General features: G+C 35.6%; 1 protein-coding gene across 3 annotated transcripts in view; it reads right to left on the reverse strand.

The window, feature by feature from the left end:
- The window catches only part of LOC126920004 (fasciclin-1), a 382,295-nt gene extending 368,793 nt beyond the window's left edge, over positions 1-13,502 (reverse strand). For all 3 annotated transcript variants that reach the window (XM_050729812.1, XM_050729813.1, XM_050729811.1), the window contains exon 1: positions 12,915-13,502. In XM_050729812.1, coding sequence (XP_050585769.1) covers positions 12,915-13,034 — 120 coding nt within the window. In that variant the 5' untranslated portion in view covers positions 13,035-13,502. The remainder of the gene's footprint in view (positions 1-12,914) is intronic.
- Between the last annotated feature and the right edge of the window lie 257 nt (positions 13,503-13,759).

Below are 13,759 nucleotides of genomic sequence, written 5' to 3' on the forward strand. Positions count from 1 at the left end.
GTACAAAATTCCCGACCGACGAGAACGAAACGAGAATACGTACGGTGTACAGACGTCGTTCCCGATGGATTAATCACGACAGTCGAGTCTGAAAACGGTGCTTATGGTATTTCGAGATGTTTCGTACAACACGCACAGTACATTCATAAAAAGTAACTATGTCTACCTACTTATGTAGTTCGAATAGTTTCGTGAACCTATGTAAGTATGTAAGTACCTACTACATCCACACGCTCGCGTCTGAGATTTATATTTGATCGAGCAACAAATTCGTTCGTTTTTCATTTATGTGTACCTACGTTTCAAAGATGTTATGAAAATTGCTCTGAGTTTCTAAAGAAATGGGATAAATACATTACTCCTTAGACAGATTTTATGTAAAAATAATAACCTGCCATTTTAAGAAAATATGAATGTACTTATGACACAACCTAGTAGAAAATTCCGCTTTCGATTACAGACAAAGGATAGAAACAGAACGTAATCGCTAATTATTCATGAGAAAGGAAGAAATTGGTTTCGTGTGACGAAGTTACATGAATTCCATTCAGAACTAGTGGCATAGTCTGTGTATGCCGCTCATCCGGTATGCGCTCGGTACACTCCGTTACGTGCCCAGCACCAACCAGGTTATAATACGCGTCGATGTAAATTATATAAGTGAAACGCGCGATACGGCCGGGCTTACCGTCTCCTGGAACACCGTCACAATGCGTTGCCGTGATATAATGGGCATACCGTGCGATTTCTGGAACACCAAAGTTTGTGGCTCGCTTTTTGGCGCTGGAATATTCATGGTCGGTGAATCTGTGCCGACCTTTATCAACGTCCTAGTCTGGTCCGTGAGGGACCTATCGACCAATTCCGGAGTAAACCGTTGCTCAAAAATATCCGAACATTTATTCTGTCCTCTTTAGCTCAAATATTTTATCTACCACTTTTTCATTCTTCAAGACATTTTATCTTTTCCTCGCTGTAATGTTATTTTCCATTATTTTAATTTAACATTGATTCGAACGGTATAATAACAGCGATGAAAGTATGTTTGAGATTGCAACGAATAATTGCCAGAAACTTGCCAGATACTTGAAGTAAACGAATCACGGGGAATTACTTTGGTTACTTAAAAATTAATCCAAGTGAAATATATGTTCGATGGAATATTGATATCGATGCACTGAGCATAATTGAACACCACGATCTACTGAAACGTACCAATACTATTAATGTTGGCATACACAACATAACCAACCTATTACCACGACCTTTGATGCGTCTCAGATCGATACACATTACTAGCTATCACCAGTATGTATTGCTACACATATTCTACGCATCGTGATTGGACGAGGGAAACATATTCCTGAGATGATGAACTGCAGAACCTGCACAATATTTAAGAATTGACTTGTGGAATGTTATTACTCCCTGTGAAACGTTATTCTCATTGCAATTTCATGGAACGATTTCTACCTTTATCCATCGATCATATTAACAGATTCCTAGGGCAATGATAATTTCTTAAAGTTATCATGTACGATGTAACATGAAATTCCTACGAAAGTTAATTTAATTATTTAAGAATCTTTGCACTGAAAATTTAGAAAAATTCTTTTCACGCAATTTAATCTGTTTATATTAACGATGATAATTTTGTTTTCTTAGTCGACCCGATCTGTGTGGAATATAACTTTTATTATTGAAATAAATTAGGAATGAAATCTGAGATAATTGATGGGAACGAAAAAAATTGGATGTTACTATAGTAGAGCAAAAAATGAATATTGCATCATTCAAAAATATTATATGTAACTTTTGTTATAAAACGCCAGAAGATCGTCCTCTTATTCGTGGAATTGAATTTGACAAAAGTGTAATTTCGTTTAAACGTAACAGTTATAATTAATTTGTGACTCTATTCTTATTATTCTTGTTACATACGGAATGTTATTTATGCACTGGTAATACTCATTCGTCTACAAATCTAATTTCTAAAACCATACACGTTTCAAGATCCAGATCATATAGATATAGAAAAAGTAACATAACATAAAATTTTGAGGTATAAATAAAATAAATGTACTTATATACTAGAAAACTCTTTCTAGTCAGCTCCTGTATCGTACAATCCTACACTATGGCGACTATTCAATAAACTCGAGTCTCAAAAGTATAGTTCTTAACATATACCCTATTACGTACACTTGCGCAACATCAGCATACTGTGGAAATTGCAAAAATCAGAAAGATTACTCAAATCCTTTACAAAAATGGATTTCGTATAATTTTCTATCGGATTTTCTTCTAATATCATAGCACGTATATATAATCTAATAATAATACGTATAATCTAAGAGAAAATTTGTATCTTGTTAAGTTGTGGCATTCATTACTTCTTTTATTACACCTTCTTCAAACCGTTTGACATTATTATATATTTTATATTAAATTGTACATCAGTTTCGAAATTTAGAATAACGAAATGAATCTGTATCAACAACATTGCACAAATAACCTAAGAAACAAGTAATCAATTCGTAGCAAGTGACTTCTACGGCTTACAGTACCTTACTACAGCATTACATTTTACATTAAATCAAGGTGTAAATCCATTACTATAATATTTGAAGACACAAATTTATACTTTCCGACAATTATTGTAGTAAGTTCTCTGTAGTAAGATAGATTACATATGATATAATTCTATTCTAAAATACAAGTTTATTACTATTAAGGCATGGAAATAGCAAATGCTTGTTCTCATTAAACTAATTTTAAGTTAAAATTTCCAAACTTAAATTTGTCTCAGAAACTTTTCACTTATATCACCTAGCGTATTTCTTCACTCATTCTATTAGTCCTTGCTAAATCCACGAACTACAAATACCTTCTTCTAAGAAACAAACGAACCGTATGCGACATAAAAACCTCAAACGTCTAAAGAAAAAAAAAAGAAAAAAGAAGAAGCAATATAAAATTCAACGAAACACCTGATTGAAATCGCGTCAAAGGACGTGTTTTACAAAGAATAGCAAGAAGGAAATCGACAAAGGCGGCTTCCACTTGTACCCAGCCTGGCCGCGCCACGCTAAGTTCCGGAAAGCGATACTACTCCCGCAACTGGAAATTGTCTGGTCTTCTTCTCTCATTGTTAATTCCCTGTTCGCGCCGTAAAAGCAACGCTTTCGTACACACGGCGACTTTTCTCTCAGCTAAAAGGGAAATCCCCCGAGGCCTTGGGGACACGGAGTGGCGAAAACGAGGGAAGGACGCAGCGGAAGTTGTCACCAGGAAAATTTCTCGATGGAACGAAATAAAGAAACGAATTCGACCTGTGTGTACACTATCGTTCGTAAATATCCGAATATTTCGGTCGATTCGTAGCGCCAATACAGGAAAGTCAGTAAAATATATAAACTAATGAAAAACTAATGGATGAAACTAACAGCAATACATCACTAGATTGTGGATTTTTTATTTATGAGAAATTTAATTGTGAAAAAATACGCAGAGTGCACATAATTTTCGAAGATGAGTAAAATATCTAAAATATAGTGCTTGTTATAGTATTTAACAAATAAAATAATAGTCTACTTAGGTTTGACTATTTCGCGTATTTGCACAAATGTTGCATTAGCTTATTCGAAAAGTTCGTAAGGAAATTACAAATAAATTTAACATTCCGTTAAATGGCATATACGTTGTATTTTTCCATGGTACTTTTCAGAAAATCGTTTATGCTAAATATTTTCTAGCTTCTACATATATATCTACAGATTTGCCTCGTGCTTAACCGATCGTGATAGTCGAATCTCATTAGAATGCTAATGAGATTTCAAAATGTTTCGCAATGTATTCATAAAACGTTTCTATACAGGTGTTGGAATACTTTCGCGAGTTACTGTACTCGATATGGTGTACAGAAAGGGGTGAATAAAATAGAAAAAATTGAAAGACGAAGGTGGAGAAGAAATGGTAAGAAGAAAGAAAAGGGAGAAAAAGAAGAAAAGGGAGAACAGACTCGGAAAATTCTCCGACGCCTTTTCGCTAACGCGGCACAAGGCACTGATCTTTATGGGTTTCCATATTTTACGAGAAATACAAGCGTAGTTTCTTCGGGTGGCCTGAGGCGCCTACGCGACGTATTGTACCGGTTTCTATGAAACGTCGCTACGCTATCGGCTCGATCCCGAACATACAAGGGATGGATCGTGAAAGAGACGCGTTTATGATACTTCGAACCACTCAATCCGGATGCTCGACGGATCGATAGGATCAACTTCTTTGACTATCCGTTTGTAACGGACGATTCTTACTACGGTATATAAGGCGATATACGGAGTTTGTTTTACACAAACGTGAAAGTCAAACTTCTCGACAGGATGATCGAAGGGAGAAGTTTCCGTTTGTAACAGATAATCGAGACGATGGAGTCTTTGTCACTGAATAATTGGTATACAGATCCTCGAACGTACGTAAAGCACACTTTCGTCAAGAAGTGTTAAGGTACTTATTGGTCTCGCATGAAATGCGATAATTAGCCTGGTTTATTAGGTGAAAATGTCGTATTCGTGGAAAATAACAATATATAGAACACAGGGCAGAAATTTGTAGAAATGTTAATAGAATCATGTGAAGGAATACACAGAATAATGTGAATAGGATTATAATCCTCGTAACTGTAAGAGTAACGAAGATATCCAAACAAATTTGGTAGAATTCTTTCAGAATGCAAATAGTTAATTAAAGACAAATGAATGGAAGATTTCGTTAAAATCTATCAATAAAGATTATAACTTCGAATATGTGTACAACCGTAAAAAAAGAAACATTCCAGTAAGCATCTCATTTAGCAAGCAAAGATAGCGATACTTAATCGAAAAATTGTTTTCTTACTCATTTTATTTCCAACATATTTACCCTATATTACGAAGGAACGAACAACAAATATTTAAATTAAAAAAATTCCAATCATAAAGTGCACACAGTACAAAAGTACAAGTAGAAAAATCCTGTACCATCAATTTACCAACCTGCGTTTATAATCTTTCATACATCTCATTGTCAGTTATATTGTCCGTGATATCTTGCCTCATTCGACACGACGTATCGTGGACAAATGTTTAGCTGCAAAAGGGTTGCAACCTTTTAGCGTGGGAGAGCACAAAGTATTCGTGGCGATGAACACGCGCGAATGCACTGCGTTCGCAATAAGGGAACGGCTGCAAATTCCATTTAAACAGAGGGCAGGAGGGGGTTCAATGTTTGCAAGCTGCGGAGCTTATTGTATCTATCGGTCTACCAACACTGACGACGCAATAGCACACGTACGAGGTATTTGGCGTGAATATAGTCAAAGTGGAAACACGTTTTCTCGTTACGAAGCGACCTCATGAGAAAGACTTCTTTCTCAAACGATATATCGCGGCGTAATGCTTGTATCGTGCGCATAAAAGCACGCCTAGTACACAGCGGGACGTAGCGCATTGTTTCGTCTCAGCACGAACCGCTTGTTAAAGTTAAAAATATCCGGTGGAGGCGCGCAACGAGAAGAGAACCGAAGAGAGGATCGTCCGGAGGAGAGAATGAGAGACCATACCGACTGGCAGTGTTCGTTCACCTCAAGTCATCGTTCGACCACTCTCGATTCGCTCCAGCCGAAGGCCGTTCATGCGAATTCCACTACTTCCCTTGGTAAAATATTTGCCTTAATTTCGAGCGTCGGCGGCGCTCTGGAGAAACGAATCGAACCCAGTTACGGGTCTTGGGTGCACGCAAATGCTGCGCCAAGTCGACGTGCAAACAGATGAAGGAACACCTGATGCGCGGTACGCTTCTCACGGAGATACTACAAATCGAGAACCTTATGAGCTGCTGCGAGTTTATGGTCTGACGCGTTTTCGAGCAAATGGGTGAAGATCTGGCTAATTAAGTTATTCTTGTCTTTCGAGTTTATTAAGTAGTTTTGGAAACTTTTAGTCCTATATTGTAATTCTTATGACACGATCAGGTTGCGGAGTTTTATGTGTTCGAAAGAGATTTAAATGAACGGCAAAAACGTACGTGCTGTGACTGCAAAAAGTATTTTTGCATATTATTTATTATAGGTAGATTGTGGATATTCATATAGATATTTATGGGGATTTTGAAAAACGTACAGGATGCACATAACATGGAAAAATGTACGGAATATTCAAAACATTTAGATATTTAATGGAATTAAGTAGGACACATCTCTATTTATAACCATAAAATGTTTTAAAGTATATCAAAAGAAAATTCATATTGTTTAATGAACAGATTAATATTTTTCTCAATACTGATAAATGAAATTTCAATACCTAATCCGGTAAACGTATCTGTATTTTTTAGAGACACTGAAAATCTAATCTCTAGTTAGAAGCATGCAACGTGTTCCATTAGTAGAAGAGAAAAAAAATAAAATTCCAGGAATCCCATAGATGAACATACGGTCCGCCTCCGGGACGAAACGACTTCTAGCTATGGATAAGTTTCTTACGTTTCACAACTCTGGGACCATCTGTTGCTCAACTTAAAAATGACATCCGGTACCATGATTCCTGCCCCAGCTATTCCCTCATTCTACCAATTGTAATAACACTTCGCCATCGAATTATTTAGATCATTGACTACACGATACCAAAGACAGAAAAAAATCTGTTTGTGATAAATATTGAATGCTTAACATTGTTTTTGATATCGCATTGGTCAAGAAGAGCAACAAGAGAAAGAATTACAATAGCAGAAAAATGTATATTAAGGAAAATGAACTGCGGTGATTTTGTGTTCTATGTGTCATTACAATAGTTTGGAAAAGTAATACATTGAGAAATATTGGAAATGGAAACGTAATTTTCAGTTTTTTATAACACAAATATACAGTTTCCAATGAACTTTAAAATATTGCTACAGAAGATAATCTGACAACTGTGACTAATTAAGTCATTTAATTGATTGCAGAACAAATTTTGTGAATTGGTTTGTATCTGTTATTTGGAGTCACCTTGCAGTCAAAAATCCTATTATGTTTTATGCTAATTTTACAGCTTTCGTTTCATTGAGACATGCGTGTCATTGGAAAAAATTTATTGTTTGTGGTTGCTGAAACGATCATATTACAATAATGACACCATATACTGAGTGTATCGTTGATGACACGGAACAGATATCAGTATGATTAATATCAAACCAAAAACAAATATTAAATTATCTAACTTCCTGATGTTTCAAAATACCATTTAAATTCAAAAAACGAATCCAAATGTTTGTTTAACGTTATCAAGGATTGAAAATTTTGAACCTGGATTTGTTTGAAATATTTCATTGAAATTAAAATTCAATTCAACTCATTCCTAGAATTGTAATATTATCAATGTTGGACTTGCTATAAATAACAATAATAACTGCCTATACGCAAAATGAAATTGCTCATGAAAAAAGAAAACCTGTTCACCAAATATTACACACGCATATGAATAAAATAACATTTCATAAAATATTTTGATTGTACATATACTGATCGCGTTTACCCCATAAATAACCGACATGAAGAAAAAAAAAATCGGCAGAAAATTTTCGATACAAGTTACAGGTCCGAAATCTCATATCCGGAATAATTACTTCCCACGCGTTTTTCTTTTTTAATTCCGAAAGATAATATTTATTCACATTTCCTGTTCGTTCCTCCGGCATTTATCATATGCACATACACTCATGACCGACAAGAAGAGGGCTCAACCGCTTCCCAACAGGAAAAACAGGGGAATCATTGGCGCGTAATGGTGTTAATGTTAAACAGAATCTTCAAAGGCTGACAGCAACAGAAATTACTTCGTCATTCTGAATTAATTATTTGAATTAGTTTCACGTTAAACAGGTTTCAAAGAAAACAGCACCTTCTTCATACTTAGATTAGGTTGTCCGAAAAGTGTCTTTCTTTTACAGACACGTCTTTCTACAAACATGAAACCTAATCCGTCATACGTTCTGATCTTTATTTTGATAGAACGAAATGGATCATACGTAATTCGATAAAATAATATAAAACGGAAAATGTTGTGCATTCATTATATCCTTATAAAACGAAAGAAACTTTTCGGACGACCTAATAAGAATGGAATTTGGCAAAAATGTAATTTTACTGAAACACAACAGTTACAATGGAAACTCTCATAAGAAAAATGATCTCTGTTTACGTTTGTCTGCATTGCAAGACTCGATTCTCGTGATGTTGGTAAAATTTGAAATAACTCGGAAAATGTATATAGAAGTTACAAGATATTTACCACAAACATGTATTTACACTAAAAAGTCAGCATGAATAGCTATCTCAAGTATAATAATACCCAAGCGTTAAAGAGGTAATAAATACTGAACAAAATATTAACTAAACTAAACTAAATATTGAGATTTATTAATAATGAGATTATTGAGATCACTATACTAAATAGTGAATAATGAACTATTCAAACACTACGAGGTATATACTTTCAATAAATATTTTATAACTTTTATACACATTTCCAAATGCGTTTCAAATTTTAATAATACGAGCGAGATAAGTGCGGTAATTGTGTCTCGTTACGGCGCTAATGAAATTTCAAAATGTTTTATTACATGTTAAACACATATGTTTATGTAATATGTTTGTTATATGTTGTAATATGTTGATAAAAAGTTTCTACAAGTATTCAAATACCCTATTACGTATGCATATTTGTGCAACACCGGTATACCTATAGAGAAACGAGGAAGTCATTGGAGCGTAATGGCGTTAATATCAAACAGAATCTTCGAAGGCCAACATGGTCGTTATCATGAACGAACGTGTATTGTACACACAAGCGTAACCAATCTACCTGTTTGCACCTGACTGCCACCGACATGAATGGAACTTAGCGGGACTTAACGTAGGCATTGTACGAAAAAAAGTGAAAGGCAAGGCCACTTGCTGGCAGAAGCTGAGCCTTGGTGATGAAAAGAGAATGAGAGAGTGGAGGGCGGAAACTGAGAACGGCTTTGACATTGGCAATGACCGTTTCAGTTACGCGGTTGACCGTGTAGCACCACGACTTTCCAGGGAAGAAAGGGTGAAATGGAACAGCGCAGCGCCAGGAATTCATGCGTTCCCGATACTCCAAACGAACGAAACAATGGACGAATTAGACGCGTATGACAGCGATGGAGACTATTGTTAATCCGTGTCACATTAAAACCATTGTACATTATATTGACATATGTAATCTGATTTCACATGCTATATTCTCTATTACACGGCACTCTATTTTACAGCTACGAACGCAAATGTAAATATATACAATATATGTGTATGTATCTTGGCTAAATGTGATTTTGTACGGCTTACGATTTCGTATTGCTTTAGACAATGAACCACGAAATTTCTAGTGTAATAGGATAATTTGCAATTTATACGGTAATTTGTAATTTATAGGACAATCTCGTATGAAAAATTGAGAATATGTGAAATTTTATAAAATGTAATTTTCAACATATACGAAAGTGTATAATAGCTTTAATAAAAATATTCCTTGTATTTTATCCAAAGCTTGTTTTCTCGCTCATACGAGTTACAGTCTACTGGGCAAATACGGCACATACGTATAAGATTTTTCTGAAAATACGAGAAGTTGAAAGGAAATAGAAATTGATCCCGAGTTAGCTTTCGTTGCAAACGTGATCGAGATAGTCGAATAAAATATTCTTGTGGAAAGTAGTGAATGAAAGGTTAATAAAGGTTTGTACGTGTAAAGAAAGCCATTATCCTTCATGTTTAAAAGACGTAGAATCTATTAATAGGTAGAATGTAATCTGTGAAGGAATATTAGGAAATATATCACCAGAAATATTGTATATCGTGTTACTATGTTATATACGTGTTATATAAATAATGTATTGGACAGCAATTATACAAACTAATAACATATTATTATTCCTCTAGTTAAAATTCCTATTGATATTTTTAGTAAATTATTCAAAATTGATCCATTTTCTCTTGAAAGTTTCTTCATTGGCTTTAAACTTTAACCGTAATGTTACTTCACAAGTAATCAATCTTTCTATATTTGCTGATATAGTTTGAAGCATATCGTGTAATATTACATGGAAAATTTATTATACCTCGGAATCACAGAAAACGATGAAATCTAAACGATTCATTCACATTTATACTTATAATTTAATATTTTTCAGTAATGAAATATATTTTTACACAAAATCTTTTCCAAAATATCATTCAATCCCCTCAGTTCACGTGTAAAACCTAAATTTATAATTCCAATTTATAATTTTTCTACAAATTTTTATGAAAAGATCGAATAAAGTGCGTTTATTGTACTTTACGCGAGTAAACTCGATTTTAGAGCCGCAAATCAATGTCGGAAACCTTCAGATTCGAGCAAACAATCGTCGTGTCGTGGGACAAAATTAAAAGCTGTACGTTCCACGACCGCGAAAAGGTTAAAAGCCGGACCGAATCATATTTCTCGGTGATAAAAAGAATCGTGGAAGTTCGGTGCCGAGCATGGAATGAAATAAAAGCTGTGGAAATCGAGTTCGGGGACCAGCGGCAGCAAGTAGTTTGTTGAATCGATCGAAGTGAAAACTAGCCCCAAGCGAAAACGTCCTGACGATTTTTGTCGCAGCAACAAGTTGGTGGGTGGGATCCATTCGGCCTGCCTTCGAAGCTGGATACGCATTATTGTAATATTCAGCGAGATGAATTCAAAGCCGCCAAAGGAATCTCCGGGGGATTTAATGTAGATCAGTCCATTTAACTAAACGTGAAACGCGATCCGTGGAAGACTGGGCGCCTCCGGTTATAGAACTCACCTTTTTAAACGAGATCGCGTGAAAAATTGACTCGATCGTCAAGTGAATAATATCGAACGATTCGTGAAATAAAATTTCTAGAAAATTTCCTCCGGTTTTTGAAGATATTTTAAACGAAAAGCGAGAAGAATATGATGCATTGTTTTTTGTCAAATTTATTAATAAATTTGATTGGAAATGGGGACAACTTTGTGTGTATAGTGTGATTTTCAATTTGTGTGACTTTTTAATACAATTTAACAACAGTACAAGGGTATTATCAAACTTCCACAGTCGACTGAAGATTGAATATTTTAATGAAATTCGGAGAGTTTTTGCAGAAAAGCAAGAAAAATATTATGCAGTAATAGAAGGTGGTACGTATGATGATTTTTTAATATAATTTAGAAATAATATATGAAAGTTTGCCTGTATCTCGCAAAATCTACATTATTCGCGGAAAATTGAATATTTTAGTAAAATATTCGCTTTTGATAAAGATTTGCAGAAAAGATTTATCCCCTTATGCAGTAATTGTTTTACATAGTCGTTACATTTCCCCTAAATTCACAGAAATTTTTCAGATTTTTTATATAGTTCGAAGAACGTCATATTCCATTAATTTCCAATCCTTAAAATAATGTTCCTACTATTTGCATTGAAAATAATAAAACATATGGATGTAACATAGAGCCATCTTGTTTTTATATCTGCATACTGTATAGTATTTCGATATAAATAAGAACAGAACGAATTTATGTTGTGAATCTACACAAAACATGAAGAATAATGAAATAAAGATAATAAAAATGTTAAACAAATATATGAATTAGTACAGAAGTATCTAACGCAAAAAATTAGGCAATTTAACAAATTTATTTAATATCTAAAAAAACATTCGGAAACACTTTCTACGGAAATATTCATCTAATAAAGTGCACGAACAATTGCTCCACTAAAAATTAGAATAATCTCGCGGAATTAATCTCTCGCTACCTTAAACGAGAAAAGATTGACAATTTATTCACACAAAAAACTTTTGTAATAGCAAATTTTCTCTTTTATCGGCTAATTACACTTCCCTTGTGTAATCTAAGGTGTGGGAACATTGCAAGAAAAAAAAAGAATCGAGTCGATGGACGCAAAGAAAAGAGTCGAGTGACTCTCGATTTTATGTCAGCCAGCCTCTTTTATTGCGTCATTAATTAACCGAATGATGTGAGATGGTGCGTAAACCTCGCCATAAAGGTTAGCACACGGAGAAGGTCCTAAAATTAAATGATTCACTCGTGTCGACAAAAAACCTATTAGAGTTTCTATTGGTAATTTGACGGTGACATAAAAATAAATTCCGAACGTGATAATATCACTTAACACTAAATCCATGTAAATAGTGTCTCATACGATTTTGTTATGAAATGTAACTCAATTTTACATAATACTAAGCAGATAAATTAATCCAATTAATATTATATTAATCCAATAAATTAATATAGCTTTTATGAAAATTCTTCGCTAATTCAAATATATTTCGAGTTCAAAATTAAATTGTTTCATCATTCGAAGTTTTTCGTCCTCCATTATACATTTTATTAAAACTACTTCACGGAAGAAAACACGATATCCTGAAAGATTGAGTCGTAACCTCTGTTAACAAGGTTAACTATGCAAATTAAAAGTAACCTTCATGGGCCGATTGAATGCGTCAGAAACGTACAACATATTTTATTTCGTCGTATTTAATTTCATTCGGGATTCTCACGAATACAGAATATACAGTGTTATCTTGTTACAGCAGACAATACTTGACATTACGCAAGGTCGCGAGTCTTTCAATCGTTGCGAACTAATGAACAAAAAGTACTCGTCTGTAGTATATTTATTTACTTCATTTACGCGTGAAGCGGCTCTATGTGTTGAAGTAAATATATGTTTCACCAAGGTACGAAGGTCGAAGGACACGTAACACGTTCGGATAGAGAAACAACGCGCAACGAAAAACATTTAATTCCAAACGAATGCGTGGTACGCATAAGAAAGACGGACAAAACGTAAAAAATTCTTACCTGGGATAAGTCAGAGTCGTCGCGAATCTTGGCATCCATGGTCACAGTGGCGACGATTCCGGTCGCAGAGACGATCAGGATAATCACCGCGGTGAACAGATAGTTGCCAGTTGACGACATAGTTCCCCGTGAAATGTTCACTGAACCGAACAAAGAATGTCACACCCGAAATTCACCAATCCACTATACGAGACGGTAATTTCGTACTGACGACACAGTGAGAATAAACGAATGCAAGAACGATTGAAGAGGATCACGGGTCGATATACGCGCTCCTCCGGCACAACGTCGTCGATAGGTCGAGAGCGCGATCGAGACTGTTTTGAAAGTCAGCGACCCAACGGTCGCACGGCACGCGCACTGTCCGATGCACGCGCGTTATTTGAAATAAAGAAGATGCTTACGTGCTCCGTCGACCACGAAACGACAGGCTCGTGGAAACCGAACGACGAGATCGCTCGGTGTCACGAGAAATCAAGGATCAATGCACAAGACGAGTCACGAGAGAAGCGAACGTACCGACTGACTCTCTACACTCTTTTCGTAGGACGTGTCAACGATACGGAGGATGGCGCGGAACTGCGCCCTCTCCATGCCTGGACCCCCGTAACCCCCACCACACCACCGAAACGAGTCTTCGGTATACCGTACTGTCGTCTCCCCTCCGTCGCGGCCGACTTTCCCCCTCCCTAGCGCCATTCGCGTTGCCCGTACAGTTCGTCGCGACACACATTAAAACACACCCGCATCGCAATCCGAACTCGTGAGTAGGCAACGGTCATTCAATTCTCTCTTTCGCAAGTAGTTTCTGGCCACGATTTATTCCAAGTCATATTTTCCGTATA

Source organism: Bombus affinis, chromosome 9 (genome assembly GCF_024516045.1).
Source record: "Bombus affinis isolate iyBomAffi1 chromosome 9, iyBomAffi1.2, whole genome shotgun sequence".
Classification (NCBI taxonomy): Eukaryota; Metazoa; Arthropoda; class Insecta; order Hymenoptera; family Apidae; genus Bombus; species Bombus affinis.